This window comes from Megalops cyprinoides, chromosome 17 (assembly GCF_013368585.1).
Source record: "Megalops cyprinoides isolate fMegCyp1 chromosome 17, fMegCyp1.pri, whole genome shotgun sequence".
Lineage (NCBI taxonomy): Eukaryota > Metazoa > Chordata > Actinopteri > Elopiformes > Megalopidae > Megalops > Megalops cyprinoides.
Genome location: NC_050599.1, coordinates 7,115,617 through 7,138,307, shown reverse-complemented (window position 1 = coordinate 7,138,307; position 22,691 = coordinate 7,115,617). Strand labels below are relative to the sequence as shown.

General features: G+C 42.6%; 2 protein-coding genes across 2 annotated transcripts; both read left to right on the top strand.

The window, feature by feature from the left end:
- Positions 1-221: 221 nt before the first annotated feature.
- LOC118792383 (nucleolin 2-like) lies at positions 222-10,944 on the top strand. Its single transcript, XM_036550221.1, has 4 exons — positions 222-1,019; positions 8,439-8,524; positions 10,424-10,877; positions 10,930-10,944. The coding sequence occupies exons 1-4, from the start codon at positions 336-338 to the stop codon at positions 10,942-10,944; spliced, it is 1,239 nt and encodes a 412-aa protein (XP_036406114.1). The 5' UTR covers positions 222-335.
- LOC118792257 (chloride intracellular channel protein 5) lies at positions 10,579-22,424 on the top strand. The gene is made up of 6 exons (XM_036550062.1): positions 10,579-11,014; positions 18,550-18,659; positions 19,392-19,517; positions 20,902-21,008; positions 21,682-21,863; positions 22,222-22,424. Exons 1-6 carry the CDS (start codon positions 10,952-10,954, stop codon positions 22,384-22,386), a joined length of 753 nt encoding a protein of 250 aa, XP_036405955.1. The 5' UTR covers positions 10,579-10,951; the 3' UTR covers positions 22,387-22,424.
- Positions 22,425-22,691: the final 267 nt, after the last annotated feature.

The window sequence follows — 22,691 nt, the reverse complement described above, 5'->3', positions numbered from 1 at the left end:
TACATACAAAACCTCACTTCATATTATTTCTGGTTATTTCCTCTGATAAATACACAAATTATTTAACATGACCTTCTTTTAACACTGCGCTAATCGTCTACCTCTGAAGTACACATTTGCCTTTATAACTGGGACCAGCCTAAAGATCAAAGTCCCTTTACTTTGCAGGTTATCCATGCTAACAGCTCATGCGCAGCGTCCGCGACAGCAACGGACAAGAACAAGGCAACAGCGTCGGGAGACGCCAGTGTGACGAACTTTGAGCACCTGTTCGTGCCCTACAACTTTGGGACTGCAGAACCCAAGAGAACACACACAGACGTACACGGGGGAAAATGGAAAAAAACGAGCAAGACAACGTCTACGAAAAGGTAGAGGAAGACCGTTTGTATGAGACACCATATGAGAAATCAGACAGTCCAGCTGAGGCAAAGTATGAAAACCAAGGCGCTATATACGAGACCCCCAGTGATGTGACCGATGCGATATACACCGACGTGGAGGTGCACGCCGCTACGGACGACAATGACCGCTCGTCGCCCGATTACATGGACACCAGGGAGATTGCCCAGGGCGACGCATCCCAGACCTCCGAGGAAAGTAAGAAGGAAGACGACGACTCGGATTCGGCAGAGAGCAGCCAGGAGGAAAAAGTAGAAACCGCAGCTGAGGTTCAGGAGGACAGCTCGTCCAGCTCGTCTGAGGATGAGGAGGAGAAGGAAGCTCCTCGGGTCCAGAAGGTGAACGGAGATGCAGCCGCACTAGAGAGCTCGTCCTCGTCCTCGTCCGAGCAGGGCGAGCCAGCCGAACCTGCCAGTGCGGATCCGTGCGATGACACCCCGGTGCACATGGACGAGGATAACGCAGACGACGGGCTGATGATGGCTTACAGTATACCCCCGAGCAAAGTAAATGAACCGGAGGAGATTGTTGACTACAGCCTCAAACCTGCTGAAAATGACACTGTAGTTGAGGACAACTCTGATCCAACACAACCCGAAATCTCTCTTTTTGTCCGGGTAAGAGAAATTTCATTAATTTCTCTTTTATCATCCTGCTTGCATTAAATGAGCTGAGTTTATCATATCTTACAATGTAAATTTCTGTCAGTCCAAAGGTAGATGTCGTGGACGTTGTGTTCAGTTGGAAAGTGTAAACTCAGTGTCTTTTTTTCGCATTTCAAATTATTTCAGTATTTTTCCACTGAGAAATTGCAAGGACTTTTCTACTCAGTGCAAGGTCACCCCGGTGTGGTCGATAACGGTTATTACTGTTCATAAGATTTGAACTTTTGGACAATGTGCCCTTTGCGCGTAATGAATGGCGCTCTTACGTAATGGAATGGGAGACATTCTGTACGAATATGATAAGTGCTGAAAAGCAAATACTCACATACATGTACTGAGTTAAGTGAAGAAGTAGAGGTATAGTTTTGAAAGTTTCTTTGTGGGTCAGCACTGAAATGTAAAGGTTATTAACTGCTGTGGTTATAGAGGCAGCACAATAGACTAAATCAATTTTAATTTCAGTTTAAAGGCAAAGGCAATGTCACAATCATAAGCAAAGTTGTTTACAACGGCAATCTAGCAGCATTAGCAGAGTCAGAGAGAAAGGAGGTGCAGAGGTGAAGTCTAACATGAGTTTGAGTTTGATGAGTTTACTCATCCTTGACTTTAGCACTGCCATCCTTAATAATGAGGCCCTATGTTAGCCAGTGGCTATAGACATTTGTAATCATTAACCATTATCAGATATTATAATACCAGTCCACTGAGGCAGTCAAGAGTCCTGCACAAAAGAAAGAGGTGTCATTGCTCAGTGACCTTTCTGGAGTGAGTTCAACAGATTTTAATTGTGGTCTGTGTGTACGTTGAATGAGTCCATGTAAATGAGGTGGCCAAGTAAAAAATGGTGCTAAGATTTAAGATTAAGATGTACAGCATTTTTCATTTGCAATTCTGTGAATGGGATTATATTTACCTCAACCTGATGGCATGAATGAAACCCCAACAAGCAACTGTGCCTGAGGGCCCTGATTCAGGAAGCACATTTACAGTAGGAATGTGTATTTGCACATTTTGGATAAACCGAGGAAACTCACAAGATTTTCCCATATAATGTTAAACTTCATGGTCAAAAAGCTACACTTAAGACTTACTGTAGCATGGCTATGGATTGACATGTTCCTTGTCATACAAGGGTCACAATATGCTACCTACCAAGATATGGTACGTATCAAGATGTACAAGGTGTTACAAAAAATGATCACGCAGGTTAAAACGCATGCAGTTTATGCTGGCTACATGTAAAACCCTTATGTAATTGTTCTCAAAAGCTGGCATAATTTAGCGTAGTGCCTAAATAGTGGGTGGAGTCCAAAATCTGGAGTTTTGATTTTTCCAGTGGAGCACTGGTATTGTACCTTTGGGCAAAGTACTGAACAGAGCATTGTGTTGTAGTTCAAATATTTTACTGTTAAAAGCTCACCAGCACGGCACTAATGTCATGAACCACAAAACTGTGACACTCAGCTGTGTGGACAAGTTACTCCAGCTGCAAAACCGAGTTTAGCCAACTAGAGGGGCTTCGTGAATCAGTCATTTTCATTCTGATTTTTTTTTATAATGCCCATGTTTATGTACTAACACTTTTTTTCATCTTACCGACCTACTACTGGTTCCGATCAGCAAATGGGGCGAAGAACTCTTTTTCTGTTTGGCAGTGGGCGTCTCCCTGACATTGCGAGTCCTTTACCACAGATTGCAGCTGAACCTTGTTAAGCGCATGTAATCAGTAACCTGTTAACTACACAGCCATGGAGTTGAGGGTGGACTCCACACCTTTGAAACCGAACTAAGTGTTTTCCCCAATTTTAAGAATAGATTCAACAGGAATGGCTTTGAGTGGATTTTGTGAGCTCATAGGGTGGGGTCTGTGATTGAGACTTAAGATTTCCTTGAGTCTGATATACTGTAAGTTTCTGCTATAGTCTTTCTTTGATCTTCAGTAGAGCCAGAACAATAAAACATAAAACAAGAACATAAAACATCCATAAAAAGAGTATGCAAGAGGAAACTTAACAATAAAATAAACTTAAATGAAATAAAAAGTATTCAAACATTTTACCGCTTTGTGCAAATTCAGCAGTGGTCACCTGCTGTGTACTTGTAAGGAAATGTTTAGAATTTCTTTGATTCATGAGATCAGTACGTGTACATTAGAGTAATGTACTTGTACCTTCATTATTACATACAAATATTATTCCATTTTTGATGATTTATTTCTATTTCTTACTGGACTAAATGAAATCACACCACTCTGTTCCTTGGGTGAAACAATGCCATCTTCAGTTTAGTCTAATTATGGTTTATACGTGTATTACGTATGTACTGTTATGTACAAAATAACATACTATTAATACATATATACATATAGAATTATGCCTACATGTATAATTCTATAATTTATCATAGTAACACCTCAACAATCTGTTTGCTTGCATAGATACGAACAATTAGCCATATTATTGGGATAAGCTTAATCTTTCTACTATTGAAGAAGTTTAATAGGATTCAAAATATTCCTTGGAGTTCGTTGGACAAGCTGTCATTACAACTCTGTTGTGGCCTGTTGAAGTGAAAGTTATTGATGGTTATCATTGACTGAATTATGTGACAGTATTCAGATATAATATACTTTAACTCCCTCCTGGGGTAGCTGTCTTTTCGTTTTATGAAGACAATGCTATATATACAGTAGTGCACACAACAAAGTACTTGATTTATTAGAGTACTGTCATGTACTGTCAATTTTAGTCTTGAGATCATGATATGAATCATAATGGTATGATACTGTGCTGAACTTTGAGCCCCACAATAGGTCATTGTTACACAGCTCGGTCTTCTTCACTCTAAAACCACAAGGATAGGCCCTCTTACGTTCAAATCATGCGGATAGTCCTGTGCTGTCGTCAAGGTGACGCATCTGTTGAAGGAGATGGCCATTTAGACAACTGACACATATTCCATGAATTTTACCTACATGTAAATTTAAAGAATTTCTTCATTGCTGTTGATTTTCAACGAACTGGCTTTGCCATAGTGTGCTACCTTTTAGAAGACTGTCTCTGTCTTACTAGCCTTATTTTAATGGCACTGGTACGATTTTAGAAGGCCCTGCTGCCTTTCTGTGTGGTTACCTCCTCTAGAGGTTTCTTGTCGTTTATGATGGGGTGTGTTGGAAATTGCAGTTTGTTGCATTGATCTGGTGTCATAAAACATTAGTGCAATAAAACTGGGTTGAAGAACACGCGGAGGTGACCTGCAAAAGGTGCATGGGCGAACATTCTCATGCTTTCTTAATCCCTCTGCGTTCAACCGCGGAATCAACCCTTTTGCTTTCTAGTTCCTGTAAATGTTCTGTGGCTTTTCTACTAGCCAGTTCTATTAGTTTTCTAATATTCCAATTACATACCTGGTTTACATTCAAATTTAAAAAAAAAAATGTCTTCTGCTCTGTCAGGCCCTTATTTACTTATAGTAAGTAAAGCTTTGATATTTTTTACAACCCACCATATACTGTTGAATGCTCTCTCAGGTCATGTTTAAACAGATGATGCATGGTGTCATATACTATCCCACCTGACACTGGTAACCTACACTGTGTGGATGAATCAACGTGCCACTGAAGCACCCAGAGAATGAGATGGAGAATGGAGATTTCCTCTCTCTGTAACAGAAGATAAGAAATTGTCATTGATTTTAGGCTTCAGAAATCATTGAACATGTTGTTGTAGACACAGGAACCACTGAAATGCAGGCCCCGTGGGTGTGAAGAGTCACGTATGGTTGTTCTCTTGGTTACTTATACATGATTTCCAGGAGGGTCCAAAGGTTTCTTCTTCTAGTGTTTGCTGTATGTGCTTTGGAGGGATTCGGGTGAGTAATTCTGCTGCAAAATCTTTCCCAGCCAACAGATAATGAAACAAAAACTATTCAAAATGCTGACTCTATCATGAATGCAAATACTTTATGAATACGTTGATAATAAAATAATATAATAAAATAATAAAATCAATATAAAGTGTTATCACAAATATGTTTATACAAACCAAAACCCCACAAATCAATCAGATCTGACCCAAGCTCAGAGTGAGAGTTATGAATAATTATGTTGACTAAATTGAAAGAAAGATACCAGGTTCCAGATGTCAAGGAATAACCATTACCCCTCAACATTGTTTGAGGCCCCAGCTCTTAGTGTGACAAACATTTCTTGTACTCAAAGGATTTCCTGTATTTCATGAGATTGGCATTCATTTCAATCATATCAATTTCATATTTCAAAATATGAATGATGCACAGTAGTACTTACAATATACCCACCCACAAAGGAATAAAAATAAAAAATGTTCTTCAGTTTTATTTTTTTATCAGAAACATAAATCACAGGTTAAATACCTTAGCAAAAGTTCAACAACCAAGTCCCACCCAAGACTGGAACCTACAACCTTCAACTTTAAGGCTGTTTGCTTAACATACAGTCCACACAGCTGTCCTTACATTGATTTCATTGTACAGCTGCTTGAAATGTTATCACTCCATCTGTACCTTCATGTTTGCTCAGTTTTTAAATGCACAGAAAGCTAAGCATTCCAGGATTATATGTTAACTACTTCTTCAACATTTGAGAAATTTTAAAAACCATACAAGAATAAAATCAATACCACTGTCATTACTCTGAATAAATTTAAACATGATATTTCATTAGTTGTATTTGTACAATTATTGTCATGATCATGAATTAGGTGTTACCAATTTTTTTCATTGTGGTAGTTTCCTCCAGTTTGGTTGTAGTCCTCCACTTTCACCACTAGGAGGCTCTGCTCCTCATATATTGGGAGTCACTCAAACGCAGAATAAATCTGCAGCATGGGAATAATTGAGCCTTTTCTGGATCAAGTGAGAGGATGTTAGCTGTGTGTGGGTTTTGCAGCGTGTGGGAGATTGGCTGGCTGTATCTCATCTGGCACTGTTCAAATGCTTTGACATTTTAATTGCGACCCTTTGGCATAAACAAACCCAATAATGACAACCCCGTGGGGGAAAAAAAAATCTGTGTAAGAGATATGTGACATAAAATTGGTTGCCTGGAGTTGAGACTGTCAGGGAATCGACAAGGCAAATCATAAATGCTCTCTGCAGCAACATAACATACATTAGATATCACTAAAAGATTCACTCCAGAGACAACCAACGCTGTCTGACAGCAAAAATGTTCACTTCATAAAGTTGAATAATTTTTATTGAAAAATGTTTTTTTTTTTTAAAAAGTTTACAATCTTGTTTTAAGTTGTGAGTACAAAATTGTGAAAGCGGGTCTGTGGGGTCAGTGATGCTGTGGAGGCAGGCGGTGCTTGACTCGCCCAGATTGCGCCACTCTCCCGTGCGCACCCATCCATCCATGGAAAGTTAATCATCCACCTGCACATTTCCCCTGAACACCCGAGAATGTCAATGAAACGAAAGTGCCGTTCCGAGAGGGAGCGGCGTAATATCGAGCGCGTTAAAGGCTGATGGGGGTGGGTGTGGGGGGGTGCGGGGTGGGGTATAGGGTTGTGGACTCACTGGCAGCTTTCTGTGTATGGCTAAGCAAAGGAAGAGTGTTCGGGGTGGGGGGTAGATTCAGTGATGATGTCCCATGTGACTGAACTGGGAGGGGGTTGAGCGGGTGGAGTGTTGGGTGAATGTTATTTATTGTGCTGCTGTGCATTGGACCAGGCATGCTGTCTAAAAATAAAGCAGATCCAGGCCTGCTCTCAGTGTTTCAGGGCCAGGGTGAGACCACACAGGCGATAGGCACTCAGCAGCTCTGTAGCCCACAGCACCTCAAAAACCCCCGTAATCCGAATCCAGACAGGAACTGGCCTGGAACATCCTCCGCAGTTCAAGAAAACTACGATCAGACAGAATTCACAGCGCCACGTCTTTGTACGTGCACTCCTGAGGACAATATCAACAGCCGCGCAGTTGACTGGTTTTCAGATCCTTTTTATTGATGGAGAAATGTAGGGAAGCCTGTTTGGATATCTTGAGTGTGTTTCCACTTGTCTGTTCAACTCTGCTCTTGAAGTCCAACACCTCACGTTGATACAGTACTGATTAATCTAACTTTGTAGAAACTGCTGGCCCCGTTTATTTTCGTGGTAATTAATAATACATGATAACGGTCAGTTATTTTTGATGACCTATATTGCCATTTTCCGGTGGGAAGGGGGGCGGGGTTGAAAAACTTGAAAACCAATATTCCTGCTACAGGCATAAATTATTCAGGAAGGAATCTTCTTCTAGGTTTCCTGTGGCTGATCACTTGCTACCGCCGCTGTGTCCCGGGGCGGTGCGTGTGTGAAGGTCTGTTAATAATGCATCAGGCCCATTCCTTCACTCCTTCATTCTGTGTCTCAGCTCCGCACTCCCGCCATGCGGTGCTCCCTCACTAACCCCCCCCCCCCCCATTCCTTTAATCAAAGGTCCCCTCAGCGTGAACATTTTCTGACACCAAGTGGGTCAGTGAGTTGGTGGACGGTAAGGGGGAGGGATGAGGGCGGGAGGTTTAAAATTTGGGACACTTTGGTTCATTTTGGGACACCCGCTTCTCCATATGCAGTGTCCACCAGCAGCAGCATTCTGCGACAACAAGGCAACAAGCCCTCTCCTCTTGCTGCTTAAGAAGTTTGGGGAGACTGAATTTGGCAGCTTGCATACTACCTTACAAGGGAGGATAGTGAATAGGTTGTAGGGGGCGTTTGGGATGCGGCCTAAGAGTTCCAGTTGCTACAGTCCTGCAACATAGTGCTCCATCACTAAGGGCTCTGTTTCTAACAATGTAAAACAGTCTGTTGAAAGCCAAGATTGCTATTGTGTTATAAGTGGGAGCACTGTACAATTATTGTGGTTATAAACAGTTGATCTTTATTTTCAAGTAAGAATGTACTATTAGCGATACATTCTCTCATGTAACTCATTGCTGTTGAGTCTTCCACAGAAAGAGTCAGATTTTTTTTGATTTTGAAATTTGGACTACAAGTAGCATTATTTCATAGTAACATTGAATGGCAAAGATTCTCACTTCAGAGAGCTGAATATACTGTATATTTTAAAATCTTGGGTTAAAATTTCATTAATAAGGGAAGTTTCTGAACATTTCTACAGCCATATACCAAAGTTCCTCTCATACCCAGAAATGCCAGTAAAATATTAACATTGAAATACTGTCATTGCTCGCAAAATAATGCAATGGTTTCTGCTAACATCCGTGCTAAAGAGGTGCCAGCAAATTGCTGGGAAAAACAGCATTTAGCTGGAAGCTGATGCAGTGTGACTTTCTCTGTACTGCCGTGAGTTCCTGGCCTTTCCCACGTCATCTCGTTCCTCGGCCAGCTGTCGCTCGGCTCGTCACGGGACCTGCAGGTCCGGGCGGGTCACCGCAGGCCTCAGGTGCCAGGACCTGAACCTCTTCTCTTCCTGTAAATGATGTCATCCACCCCTCCACCCCCCACCACCCCCAGCGGAGAATTCTAGAAGCTCTAAATTTAGCGTGGACTCACTGGAATGTACCAGTGCCCTGACTGCGCTGATCGTCGTTCCTCTGCCCCCTCTCAGTGCCACAGCCATGACTCACAGCAGATAGTTTCCCATCCCGCTGCCAGGTGCATGATGAGGATGAGGAGGGTGACAATGAAGTCAGTATCACAGCAATTCATCTGTGATCAAACCCCCCACTCTGTAAGCCCTGCTGGACTTAGTAAAGTTTCCTTTGGACTTGGGATAAACTGATCTTGAAATGTTTTGGGGTTATTGAAGCAGCCAGTTGGAGACTGTGTTGTACTGTGGATTGGATATACTGTCTGTTGATTTATTAACAGATCTAGCTGTGGAGTTGAAAAGTGTGTTGGAAGTGGCGTTTGTCTATGTGTAATTATGGTCTTATAGTGTAATCCATGGTTGAGTTATGTGCCACTCTCGTGACATTTCATACTGAACACAGTATTTAACAAAATGCAAATGATTTCTTCTGTTTCTTGCGTTTAAAAACCAGTGAAAGTCAATTTGAACTGAATAGGCTGTTGCACTGTGCTGAGAAAGAAATTGATGGGTTCATGTACTGTAATTAAAGCTTGGACATAATTTTGCTTGGTGGAGATCCTTATGCCTAATAAAATAAAATGTCATTTTTTAAAAATTTGAATTCCAGTACAACCCAGAATATTTTCTCTAATATTTCCCCAGGGTTTTATTCAGCAAAATTATGCAAGGGTTTCATTTAAGTAAGTGCCTAACATGAGAGCTTTCGTGTTGCATCAGTATGCATGGGAGCTTAATGTTTAACTGTACATTTAGACCGAGATTAAACCTATAAAAAATAAGATAATCTAGTGCCAAGAGAGATTTGTTAAGAAAGCATCAGAATTTTCTCTACAGTTCCAGGGTAGATTTCCAGCAGAAATCCCAAATTGCCCTGCTAACACCAGCATATTGGACTATAGTACTCAGATTTTGCAGAAATTCTGATCAGCAATCTGTAGGTATTGATATGGCATTTAGATGCATTTATATATGTGTTGCCTCATCCTCCACAAATTGTTCATGTTATTATTGTTGTTTTTGAATATTTAGCCTGGAGCTTGATTTACCCTATATAATCCACAAACTACAATATACATCTTCCACATTTCCAACTCTGCAAGGCTGCTACATATCTGGCAGAGAAGACCTGCATTTTCAATGAATTACAGCTGTGGTTTTAATATTTCATATTAGCAGTATCATGAATAATCATAAACATAAGAGGTCGTTTAAGAAATGCATGCAGTTTTTATAGCAAAATGTTTTTTTTTATTGGCATACAGCACAGTTTAAGTGTTTGCCATTTAGTGCATGAATATATAATCAACGGTAACATAATCATCTGGATGAAGGACCATCCATACTTCTTTCACATTAGAGGATGTTTTTTCCTGATATAAGAAATGAATGGAGAACTTCGTAGGAACAGGTTTAGTAAACTGTTCCTCTAATGCAGAAAAAGTAGTGAAATCCTAGCACAGGCAAGATAGAGAGTTTAGGATATTTGGAGAAGCGCTGTAACTACCCATGCCACACTGACATTTTACCGGGTTAAACGTATGCCATTGTCGAATGAGCTGCCTAACTCAGCCACTCAGACATTTACATACACTTTTCCAGTGAGCATAGTCAAATCAAGTGGTTTTGCAGAGCATGTTTTATTAGTATATCCAGATATTCAGATGGGCCTTCTCAGCACAGGGTGGTGACACACTTTAAATCCATTGCAAAACAAAGGCAACAGGAGGCAAGAAGTCCTCTCCAGAACTGAGTGGTGTCTTACTCGTGAGCTGTTGTAGAATTAGGAGGGGAGGGTGGTGCAGCGAGACGGGGGTTGTTTTGGAGTGGAGCGAGCGTCTCCGTTGCCAGCGCCGGAGGGGGGCGGGGCTCCTCCCCCCAGTGTCACCTATCCCGTCTCCCCCGCTGCTTTTGGACTCAGTGCGACTGTGTGAAGCGGAGAGCGCTGACAGCCTGTGGCTCAGGCGACAGCGCAAACCCCCCAGCAGAGGCACCTGCTGCCCCGCCAGGACTGCTAACCCCCTGGAGGGGGGGGGCCACTTAACAGGACAGCGTGCTGGGACGGGGGCGAGAGGAAACGAAGACCTGTCCCACGGAGAGAGAGAGAGAGAGACCGTGCTGTCCAGGGTGCCAGGCAGTCACGAAGACCTGTCCCAGAGACAGACCGTGCTGTCCAGAGCGCCAGGCAGTCGGGGGCACAGGGACAGAGAGGATGCACGACCAGGAGCCGCGGGTGTGAGTGGACGTGACGGCACTGTGCGGACTCCACTTCTCTCTGTCACTTTAGAGCGAGTTCAATTAAAGCCACGATGACCGACTCCGCCTCTGCCAACGGGGAGGACAAGGACCCCGACATTGAGCTGTTTGTCAAGGTAAGAGGGACCTCTGTCCCTGTGGAACCGGCGCGGGGCCGACACGCTCGGGCCGGAGAACAGAGCCGGTGTTGTGAAAGGCTATTTGGAGAGGCTACGCTATGTGCTTCATCTGCACAGGGGAAAGTTTAGGTGGCCTGCAGTTTATATTTTCAAAGCGCCTCTGTAACGTGATCCCCCGCGCTAGAATTACCTCCGCACGGAGGCGGCGGACGGTCCCGTTGTGACAGTAGCGCCTGTCGAACGCGGGCCAGCGCCTCCAGGGACTCCGGGCCCGTGTGACCGGGCAGATTTGCTCATGAATTATTTGGACTTTCCTGTCGACGGGCAGAGGGCAAGATGAGAGAGGGATTCCGCCACTCCGTGTTTGAGCTCAGAAGGGAGGAAGGGGGTGGTGGTGTGGGGTTGGGGGTGTCAGGCGTGCTATTGAGTTTCCAGTGAAAATTTGGCTTTGCCGAGTCCTCCCTGAGGGATGAGCAGGAGGAGCTGGCAAGCCGAAGTTTGCTGACGCAGCTTAAAGAGTTCCACGTTCTCTCCAGGGAGGGTATACGGGGGTGGAGTTCCTCCCCCCTCTCGGCGCAATTAGTTTGCATCAGAATCGAAGTGAAGCAAATCTCACAGGTTCCAAGGTGCTGATGCAGGCACCCAGACCTTACTCTCCGCTGTCATCACACCAGGGACTTCAGAACCACCACCTGATCCTGGATCAGTCTTTCTATCCATAATTCTGAACCTACTCATATTATGGTAAAGGTGAATGCTGATCCAGGATCTCTTCTTGGATGCAGTGTATATGCTTGACATATTTCCCAAGTTCCCGCGGCTGCTTGTGTATATATGTGTAGCATCTTCAGGCTATGATGGTTTCATACTCCAGTGTGGCACGGTTTACTCTCAGTAGTAAGGGGCAACAGAATTCTACCACCCTGCTGTCACTGGAATCACCTCACATTGACAGTAACAGACATCCGCTATGCACCAGATACTTGTATTGCTGTGCCGAAATGCCATCTCATTGACATCTTTTTCTCTGTAGAAGGTAATTGAATGTGTAGATCAGTGTTCTGTTTTTCATATCTAAGTAGGCCTTTTAGATTGTAAATTAGAATGCCTTAACTGTATGGTTAAGAAGTATTTACAGCATGATTAATTCTATCTTTCCACTCAAAGCCCAGGAGAATCATTTGCAAATCTATTTGAATATGGGAGTTCTGCTATCATTACTGCACTGCACTATTCCACGTAAGACTCAATCCTGCTCTTCTGAACTGAAGGTGAACGAACTTACGTTTAGTGGTGTTACTGACACCAGGTCATCCTAGGGAATGAACACACATGCTCTCACTCTTTCTCTCTCTCTCACACACACACACACACACACATACACACACACACAAGTGTGCATGCAGACGCACACAATGTATATACACAAACACAATGAAATGTCTTGAAGGAACAGACATGAAATATGATTCCCTGGACTGTAAATAGGCTGTCTTTTTAAAATCAGAATGACTGAGGCTGACAGTTCAAATTCCAAAGCAGAATACTGTACTGGCAGCTGATCATGACTGATCATTGCCGTTTATAACGAATTCAGCTAACTGAAAAACCACAAAGTGCATCAGAATGTTTACACAGGGTAGGTCAGTCTGTTAGTGTTAACTTTTGCTGACCATTTATGATGCAATGGTGGGGCAAGACAGCTTGAAATAAGAGGGTGTGATGTCATAATGTCCCCATTGGACTCATACCAGCACTTACCAGTGCCCATATCCCTAATGATGTCCAAGCAGTGCGGTCACGCATGCACAATCCTGGTAAATCAGTTTATCACTCAGATGAATATGTGCTACATCTAACGGAAGAGAATAAACAAACACATCCGCTGGAGCTTTAACAATTATTTTAAAATGAAGAACAAAAGAAAACAATCCTAATTGAATAAAGTGAGACTTAGAGGTTTATTCTTACTGTGTGATACTGCATGCATTTTCTTATTGTGGTAGGAAGAGTAGGCACAAACACATGGAACTTTCTACACTTACAATAATAATAGATGTAACAGAAGTGGATTTAACAGTATAGTTGCATTGTTAACATGGTTATTAGGCTGTTAGCAATCACTGTGTACCAGGTTTTCTCAGGGACACCCCTACTGGTCCTACCTGATTTCAGTAACATTAAACAGGATGTTACAATATTATTGAGCCCACTTTGTATTCATTTCCATATAGTACTGTAATCACCATGTAATTACACAATAAGTGCCATGTAAGAACAGAAAGACATTATGCACAGAAAATAACAGAGATAAAATTTGATATGAATTGAGTGTTTCATGTAGCTACCATTGTATGCTAGCTCACAAACCCTCTATCTTCCCTAAATCAGAATTAACACTTGTCATAGTTTTAAATCTATCCCAGCCTGCTATTTTAATCCCTTCCATAATCCTAACCCTATCCCTAAACCTTGAACCTAACCCTAACAAATGTAACTAGGGTCAGAAAACAGCACAAAACATCATATCTCAAAAAAAGAAATACTATGTAGACATTGTGATATAAAGAGACAGTTGGGGGTGCGCTGAGGTCCGTCTGGGGGTGCACCCCTAAGCATCCCCATAGCGCCAGCCCTGTAGTAACTGTCACTGACCCCTACCCTAACCCTACCAACCCTAAACCCACCACAGGTTTGAAATCACTGTTACATGCATACATGGCAGCTGGATAGTGCACATGTAATTGTTGGGTATTAGAGTGTACTTACTAAATGTATTGTTTGGCCGCTAATTTTGTGGGCATGTGTGCGTATGTATGTGTCTCTTTCACGTGTATATAAACATGTCTCTATAGGATCTTATATTTGGAAGTATATTTTGAAGGAGTTTTGTGGTTAAAATGCTATGTAAATAGTGAATCAGCATTTAAAATGACTGATCCGCTTATTAAATGATCCACACAAATTTCAGAGCGGTAGCAGCATAAATGTTGTGGCATTGTTTTAATCCGCCCCCCCCCCCCCCCCCCCCCCATCAAATGCCGCTGGTCAAATCAACACAGAACCAGCAGCGTGTGACACCCATTGTTCTCATATTCTAGATCTTGATTGACCATTATCAGGGGCCTGTATTGTGTTTCCATGGCTGCATTGCCCTCATTCACTCGATTAAAAAAGAAGTTTCAGAGCAAAACAGATTGGGTATCCGCGGAGGAAATTTGCAGGTCTTTGTGTTTGGCTAATTGCACTGAAGCGTTGCAATGATGAGGTATTGCAGCCATAGCCCAGTTCTAAGTTACAATGTTGTTTACCATCAACACAGTAGGGATTTTACAGCCTCTGTAAACTGGTAAGTGTTTCTATGAAAAAAAAAAAAAATCACATGCATTTTTACAGCATCATACTTAAAGTTTAGGTCTACTACTTATAGCACATGCTATGAAGTAAATATACCCCTTCTGCTGAAATTAGGTAAATGGTACACTGCGGTTAAGGTTAGGATTTCATCTTCATGGCTGGCAGATAGAGAAATTGAAATACTACTTGTTCTCCTGTCCCAATTCCTAGTTCCTTAATTGGCTGGTTTGGCTTGATCATGTGACTTGACCACAGGGTCCTCAGACTGAACTTCCAGCCAACAGCACCAACAAAATTCATTGATGTGCTGGGTGTGGATCTTATGTGATCCCTCTTTAAATGTAAGACAAGGACCACCTGCCACCTGTCTTGTTGTTTTTTCAGTTACAGTTGGGTTGAGGTTTTTCCCGTAAGGATCAACAAGGCACCTTCAAATGCTGAGATTTCCATTACTCAGCAAACATCTGACTGTTCACTCTGTCAACTGACCAATCACAGTGTGAGAACTCCCATTTGTGGAATAAGACCGTACATGAGACCCACCCACATCGCTGACATCACAATGTGTTTTTTTTTTTATGCCTCCAGCCCTTTATGATTGGTTGCAGTATTGACCTTGGAATTTTGCTCAAGCACCGTCTCATTGTCTGTGAAATGCTGTACACCCTGTCTGGGCTTTGATCAGAATGTAGAAATAAATGAACCCTATTGGGAAAATTAAATGTTTCGGTGACAGAAGGAGTCTAATGCTGAAGGTGTGAATGAGACAAGGTGTCACAGTATAGCCTGGTTCAAAAGGGCTCCCTTGACCACAGGACCACTGTTGTTTGGACTGAGTGCAGCTCTGAGGCGACAGTGGGGGACTTCAAGGCGTCTCTTCCAAAAGATCAAACAAGGCTTTGAGTGTGAGGACTTGGGACTGAAAGCTTTGACCCAAACTCATAAACCCAGGGGCTAATGAAGCAGGTAATGGAATTGTTGTGCATAATTCAAGGCCTCCCGAGTCTCGGGTGACAGGGTTAGCTTTCTGCTGCCTATCTCATGTTGTTGCTGGAAAACCTGATCCCCCACCACCACAGAGATATGGAAATTTGGATTTGATTCCCTATGCTCTGCTGATTAAAAAACGTGTTTGCATTCATTCCTGGGGCGGCCGTACTGTGTCGTTGGTTGCAAATATGCCACAGGGCAACAACATATTACTTTGATATGAAAGTCCTGTTTGCCTAGGTGGCTTCTAGTGTGTCTGCTCAGCACTGTATGAACCTATTTTAGATGTGAATTGACTGCCACTTTCTAGAGGGAAAATAATAGCTGATGAACTGCAAGTCATTTTATGCTGGGGTTTGTCGGCCCTTCATGAATACTGATAAATGAACAGAATTAACAAATGTTTGAATTTCAGGTTCAAACATTCAGGTAAACAAGTTCAGGTAATCCATCATGCAGTCTCATACCTATCACTGTACATCTGTACATCTGTAACAGCAGCCATAGTATGTAGAGTAAATAGTTAAATGTGAAACCCTGGGTGCATAATTAAGACCATCATTAAGTTGTAAAAGTGTTGTCTTGTATTGTTGTTAAGTAGGGTATAAGTAGGGTCCAGGATAAAATTAACATGAAAACTGGAGTCATTTCTGTATTTCAGTGTTTGAACTAAGGCCAGGTTTTTGAGTGTCCCATATCCTGAATTTAATGTTTTTCTCCACACACAATAGATTTTGGCATTTGTAACACAGACATTTATTAAAACAACTCCTACGGAAGAAGTGAGCAACAATACATCAGTTTGTAAAACTGTGACTGGATTATATTTTAAACTGTGGCAAGAGCATGACAGTTCATTTAATCCTTCCACACACACCTAATGTTATAAACAACAGTAGCATGATAAGTGAAAAATGTAAATGCCGCATAGCTTCCTTGATGAAAACAGCTAGTGACTTTGTCTGATCTGGAGTGATGGTCATTGCTTTGTAATCTGATAGAGCAGCATTAGTGATCTGTGGGTAGCACCATATGGTTTCAATGTTGTTTCAGAATCCTGAGGTGGTGAAATGCAGCAAGATTCCCCAATTTTCAAACTTGTGTGTTGTGTCAGCCTGGCTTTTCCCGACTCTGTAGTGGCCCGGTCTTAATGTGAGTCAAGTTAACTGGAAGTTCATTCCTTAGGGATAATATGTATACTAGCTAATGCATGCTTTTTGTTGCATATTTGAAAGGGAATGTTGGAAAGTAAGGCCACTAAGAGGCAATAATGGATCCTCCAACTTCCACACAGACACACAGAAATCTGTTTCCGTGAGAGTTAGCTTTGTACTTGTATAAATCACTTGTCTGCATGCTGTCTGACACCACTGCGAGACCACTGAGATGATTCTGTGGTGTTTTTCCCTCTATCAAAATATTTGTACATGGAAACCCCAGACTGCCAGTCTAAATGGACAGAGGATGGGGCAGTGTCTCACCTGTCACCAGTCTCTCGTCGTGTTAATCATGGCAATGTTCCAGAATGCATTTTTGGATTCTACGTATTTCCAAAATTAGTACAGTAGGGTACATTCTTGAACTAGTACTAGTGAGTACATTCATAGAGTATGGGCATTTGCATTGTGCATAAAATTGGTTAGCCCTGACACAGACTGTGCTATGACCCTTGACCTGATATGTATTTTGAGTACATTTATTATATATATATATGTGTGTGTGTGTGTGTTTGGAAAACAAAATACTTGTTGACCTCTAACACATGTACAGAAATACCCCCATTCCTGCCTTATTTTTTGTTCTTATATTCTTTATCCATCATATGATTTTTTTTTTTTTTTTTACCAATTGCACATCCGGCATACCTCATCACAACAACCTCTGCAGTTGTGTAAGCCCACTTAAGCGAGGCACAGGCAATTCTCTGATACACCTGCATGCAAGCCAATGCCTACTCTGCATATTACAATTGTGATGTGAAAACAATGAAGAGGGCACCAATTGCAAGTGGCTGCTACTGGGTGCTACTCCAATGACGTTACCAGAGCAACCTGCAGGTGCCTGAGAGTGGTGAGACAAGGAGACCCTGGCTGACCTTCTTGCCCCTATGCTTGGCAAAATTATGGCAATTTTTTTTCCATTATGTGGGTTCAGGGTCATTGTTGACAAACAGCACAACCAGTTATGGACAGGTGCCTCAGGCCTCAGCCTGCACTTGAGATGAGCATCTTGGTCACTGAGCCACTCGGGAGCTCCCATTGCCGCTTTCTTGTCCAAGTCTGAATAAGTAAATTCAAATATCTGGGACAATAATGAAGAAAATGTATTGCTAAAGTTATGGTCAAAGTACATTGATTCACTTCTCGGCCTGTTTTGTTCAGGCTTATTTCAAGTGGTGGCTTTCATTTGATAACTTCTGCACCCTGCAATCTCAGGGTTTCTTCCAGATGTTATATAGGCCAACATCAAAGTTGGGGATGTCCTCCACAGGGGAGCAGTGCTGTTGATCAGTCTGTAATGTGGATATGCCCTCTGTAGACAAGAATTTGTCAGTTTGACACCATGGGTGGGTAGCCTGAAATGTGACTTTGTGATCTTTAAATTACATTATTTAGCAGATGCTTTTACCCAGAGTGACTTACATAGGCTACAGTTCTTTACAATGTTATCCATTTATACAGTTGGATATTTTCTGAAGCAATTGTGGGTTAAGTACCTTGCCCAAAGGTACAGTGGCAGTGCCCCAGTGGGGAATCAAACCGGCAACCTTTCGGTTACAAGCCCTGCTCTTTAACCACCACGCTACACTGCTTCCCCCTAATAAGCATATGATAATAATAAAACTATTAATAATCCCGCTATTTTATGGTTGATTATTTAAGAATTCCTAGTCCACCAGCCCAGATATGTTTACCTGTGAGATACACAGGCATTTTAATTATGAATGGCACTGGACTGCTCCTTAACCACTATACTACACTGCTTCACATCTTCCACAGGCTTTGTCAATTACTTGTCAATAATCTGGGCGTGTCCTCCACAGACAGCATGGCTGAAACTGTCAGCCTGAAGTCTGTGTGTTGTCCAAGTGTGCAGTTGCATTGGTCGGTTTGAAATGTGTTGGTGGATCCCCCGAGGCAGAGGTTTTTATTGGTCACTCTGTAATATGGGTGTTTCCCCCACAGGCGGGGAGTGATGGTGAGAGCATCGGGAACTGTCCCTTCTCTCAGAGACTCTTCATGATCCTGTGGCTCAAAGGAGTTGTCTTCAATGTCACCACCGTCGACCTGAAGAGGTAAGAGTCACCGCCGCACACCTGAAAAGGTAAGCAGTACGGGCTACCCCCGCCTGAAGATTTAAGAGTAACCGCTTGGAGAGTTGAGCGTCACCACCTGAGTCCCCTGGGTCTCCACTTCGCACCAGAAACCAGGTCAGGAAGCAATTCAAAATGCACTGACCACAGAACTCCACGTTCATCAGGGGTGCGAGATAAAGACAACTCAGTGTTACTGTACAAATGCTCACCAAGCAGAACCTTCTGGAAAGAACACGCAGGGGGCAGTGACATCATCTGGTCAGCTGGTTGATCTCACGGGTCCCTTGCTGTGGTGCAGCTTTGAGAGCAGGCTTAGAGCTCTGTGCTGGGGTTTAGTTACCCTTCACACTTACGCTTGCAGTTTCTAGTACTTTCCTGACATTTCCTGCTGACAAGTACAACTAGAGCGCCCTACCTGAGGAGGATCAAATTTCATTTAGAACGTGGTTTGAGAATTGTCCTCCCTTCCTCTACTAAAGTTTGGGTCTAAAATTTCAGTTTTTAACATATTTTCAAATTAGTTTCGCACCTATTTGAGTCATTTTCTCATACATCTTCTGTATTTAGTTTCATGTGTTATCTCAACAAAAATTATGATTAATTTCAGTCTTTGATTACATGTACACATTGAGGGGTAATTGTACAGCAAACGTGAGTGTGAGATAAGACGGAGCTTAAGCGGCATCTGTCTGCATTTTTTTCCCTGTTCAGAAAACCAGCCGATCTGCATAACCTGGCCCCAGGGACACACCCTCCATTCCTCACCTTCAATGGGGAGGTCAAGACTGACATCAACAAAATCGAGGAGTTTCTGGAGGAAGTGCTGGCACCCCCAAAGTATGTAAACCACAGTACCAAGATTGGATTTGTGTCTTTGATACCAGGGAGTTGTAGGACATGCTGCTAGTACTGAAATAAATGTAAGTTCTCTGCTTCACCTGTTTCAGCTCCCCAGCCACGGCTCCTTGCAAACCTTTAGGTTAAATCCAGTCCTGTGTGGGAATATGGAGGTTAGAGGACAGAAATCTTGACTCTCTAATTGCTAGCCCTGTAAAAATGTTTAAAACATCAGGGCTGCCATGCTCCTGGAGGGCTGGGGCCCTGCAGGGATTACGATAACTTTTCCATCAGCGGCCAATTTACACCTGGAACACCAGGTGTGTTGACTTCCCGTCCATTAAACAATTACGATCTGAAGCAGACTGAAATCCAGCTGACTCCACGGTCCTCCCTAACTGAGCGGAGGTGTAGAGGAACACTGCCTGTGGGGGGCAGCAGTACGCAAAGCCCCAGTTTCAAATCCCAAAGGGGACATTATTTATTTACTCAGCAGACATCCTTATCCAGAGTAGCTTACAGAGCTGGGATCCAAGCCTACAGTAATTTAGTTAGAGATTGATTCCCTTCACCGATAGAGCCAGGAGAGGTTCACTCTTTGCAAAAACAATCAAGGCCTCATGTTTAAATCTATGTATATTATGAACTGTGAAATGTAATGTAATATAAATACCAAAAGGCACATACTTTGCACTTGACAGAAACCCATGTCCAGGGAGCATGTGCCACTTTTCTTTTTATATAAATATCATTCATTTCCATAACTGGATTTTTTTTCTGAAGTATCATGCTTAAGCATACAAGTGTACAACAGTATTACCCCACCTTGGAATCAAACCCATATGTTCAGCTGCTTATGCACTACACCCCACTGCTATTTACTGAAAACAGAAATTAGATAATTAATTAATCAGTCAAAGTTCAGCTGTTGATAACATATGGATGATGCGCACTCAAAGCCTGATGTGTAATCAATCAATCCAATTTTGTACAATATAGTGATATTAACAAAACATTATTACAGCAGTCCACGAAAAGCATTTCAGATAAATGACTCGGGTAATAATGGATGTAACCTAAAGAAATTATAAGGCAACCTTATGAAACACCTTATAGTTGCAGACATATATTATGTGGATGATTTACTCTTGAGAGGTAGAAAAACCACAAAAAATCCTCAAATGTTAGTGAGGGGAAAAGTGGAAATTTATCCTCAATCCCCTAGAGCTAAACAACTGTAAAAGATGAAGATGAAAATCTGCTTTTCATATTTTGTTGGATAGCAGGATTGAGTTGACTTCAGAGGAAACTAAGCTGTCCAGTCCATTATCATCAATCTTGAGAGGAAAAGTACAGAGAATAATGTCACGGCTGCGTTTCTCAGGTATCCGAAGCTGGCTGCAAAGCACAGAGAGTCCAACACTGCGGGGAACGACATTTTCGCCAAGTTCTCGGCCTACATTAAGAACACAAAACCAGAGGCCAATACAGGTAGAGACTGGCTTGTACTTTGTCTGCTCAGCTCAGCTCGGCTCAGAAAAATATGCTGCCGCACATGCTGGTGCATGCGAATCTAGTGTGCCATTTAGTCTTTGATATTGTTGGAATGACACCTTTTTTTCCATATGAGTTGAAAGGAACGAGTTGGACCAATTATGGTTAAAAAAAAACAAAGACGTCATAATGACACTGTTAAGTATTTTCATACTGTGTGAAAACACTGGCATTCTTATATTATGTAATACTGCCATTTTTCATGCAGATTTTAACCAAAACAGATAAAATTCCATGTCGTCTGTCAGGAAGATGCGCTAACGTAGTACCCGTTGCTGAGTACCCAATATGTGTGACTCTGCTTCCATCTGCTGGTTAAAAAGCAAATTACAATTCTGTGGACATGTCCTTCACATGTTAAATAAGCCCATTCAAATGCCTCAAAGCCCTAATAATTATTCATCTCAATGACAATGACAGTGCCAATGTGTTTTTTTTTTTTGGGTAAATTTAATGTGATGGAGCAATAAAGTAGTCTGTCACAAAAGTATAGTAATTGCACATATTATACATATAGTATCTATAATGTGACTATATACACTAGCACTGAAACAAAGTCAAACATTAAAAATACAATGCTTTTTCACCTGCTTCTGTGTGTTTCCTGCAGGCCTGGAGCGGGGTCTAGTCAAAGCCCTGAAGAAACTGGATGCCTACCTGAACTCTCCCCTTCCAGAGGAGATTGATGCAGACAGCGTGGAAGAGGAGAAGAGCTCCAACCGCAAGTTCCTGGATGGAGACGACCTGACGCTGGCTGACTGCAACCTCCTGCCAAAGCTCCACATAGTGAAGGTAGGACGAAACACGTGGTGGGGAAACTGCGCCCCCTTGTGAAGAGAAATCTGCAGAGCCTGTTTAATCATTGGAATGGGTGGAGTGTTAACTATTTTAGAAACAATTAAAAATGTTGGCGTGCCTGACAGCGACAAAGTATAAGGCTTATCCATGTGATCAGAGTTAAAAAGGGTCTAAATCACCTCCTTCAATATTTGAAAGTACATTTTTGAAAATATTTTAGTACTGTCTATAATTGATTGATGACTGCTGATGATGCTAAACAGTTTAAAGTTGCATCCCGGCTTCATTTAATTTAATTTGGTACAGGCTAATATGGCTTAACGTACATGTTTTTTTTTGTCGTGATTGTCAGATTGTGGCGAAGAAGTACCGCAACTTCGAGATCCCGGCAGACATGACGGGCGTGTGGCGGTACATGCAGAACGCCTACGCCCGCGACGAGTTCACCAACACCTGCGCCGCGGACAAGGAGATCGAGCTGGCCTATATGGACGTGGCCAAAAGGCTGGCCAAGTGAGGCGGACCGGTGCCGGGGGTCCGATCGCAAAAAAAAAATCTGATTCTGACTGGACTGCGTGCTGATGCCATCCTGCTCTCTCTCACTTCTGTCCTCAGTGTTCCAACCGTAGATACCGCAGCCCGGAGAACGGCTGCGGGAGGCTGCCCCCCCCACCTCCCTGGCCCGGCCCTCTCTCGTGTCTCACATTTCCTAATTTCGGTTGAGCATTGTGATGTTGTTCAGGGCCAGGCGCGGGTCACTCATACTAGTTTTCAGACGCGTGGTGTGATCGATAAATTATTTTTTTTTTCCATGTAGAAGCG

What these genes read in the sequence shown, in the direction of transcription:
- LOC118792383 (XM_036550221.1), top strand. Translation starts at nt 336, where the DNA reads ATGGAAAAAAACGAGCAAGACAACGTCTACGAAAAGGTAGAGGAAGAC. An exon ending in AAATCTCTCTTTTTGTCCGG is followed by an intron (nt 1,020 to 8,438) that starts GTAAGAGAAATT and finishes TTCCTCGGCCAG; the next exon opens with CTGTCGCTCGGCTCGTCACG. An exon ending in CCTGAACCTCTTCTCTTCCT is followed by an intron (nt 8,525 to 10,423) that starts GTAAATGATGTC and finishes GAGCTGTTGTAG; the next exon opens with AATTAGGAGGGGAGGGTGGT.
- LOC118792257 (XM_036550062.1), top strand. Translation starts at nt 10,952, where the DNA reads ATGACCGACTCCGCCTCTGCCAACGGGGAGGACAAGGACCCCGACATT. An exon ending in GAAGTGCTGGCACCCCCAAA is followed by an intron (nt 19,518 to 20,901) that starts GTATGTAAACCA and finishes TGCGTTTCTCAG; the next exon opens with GTATCCGAAGCTGGCTGCAA. An exon ending in AAAACCAGAGGCCAATACAG is followed by an intron (nt 21,009 to 21,681) that starts GTAGAGACTGGC and finishes TGTTTCCTGCAG; the next exon opens with GCCTGGAGCGGGGTCTAGTC.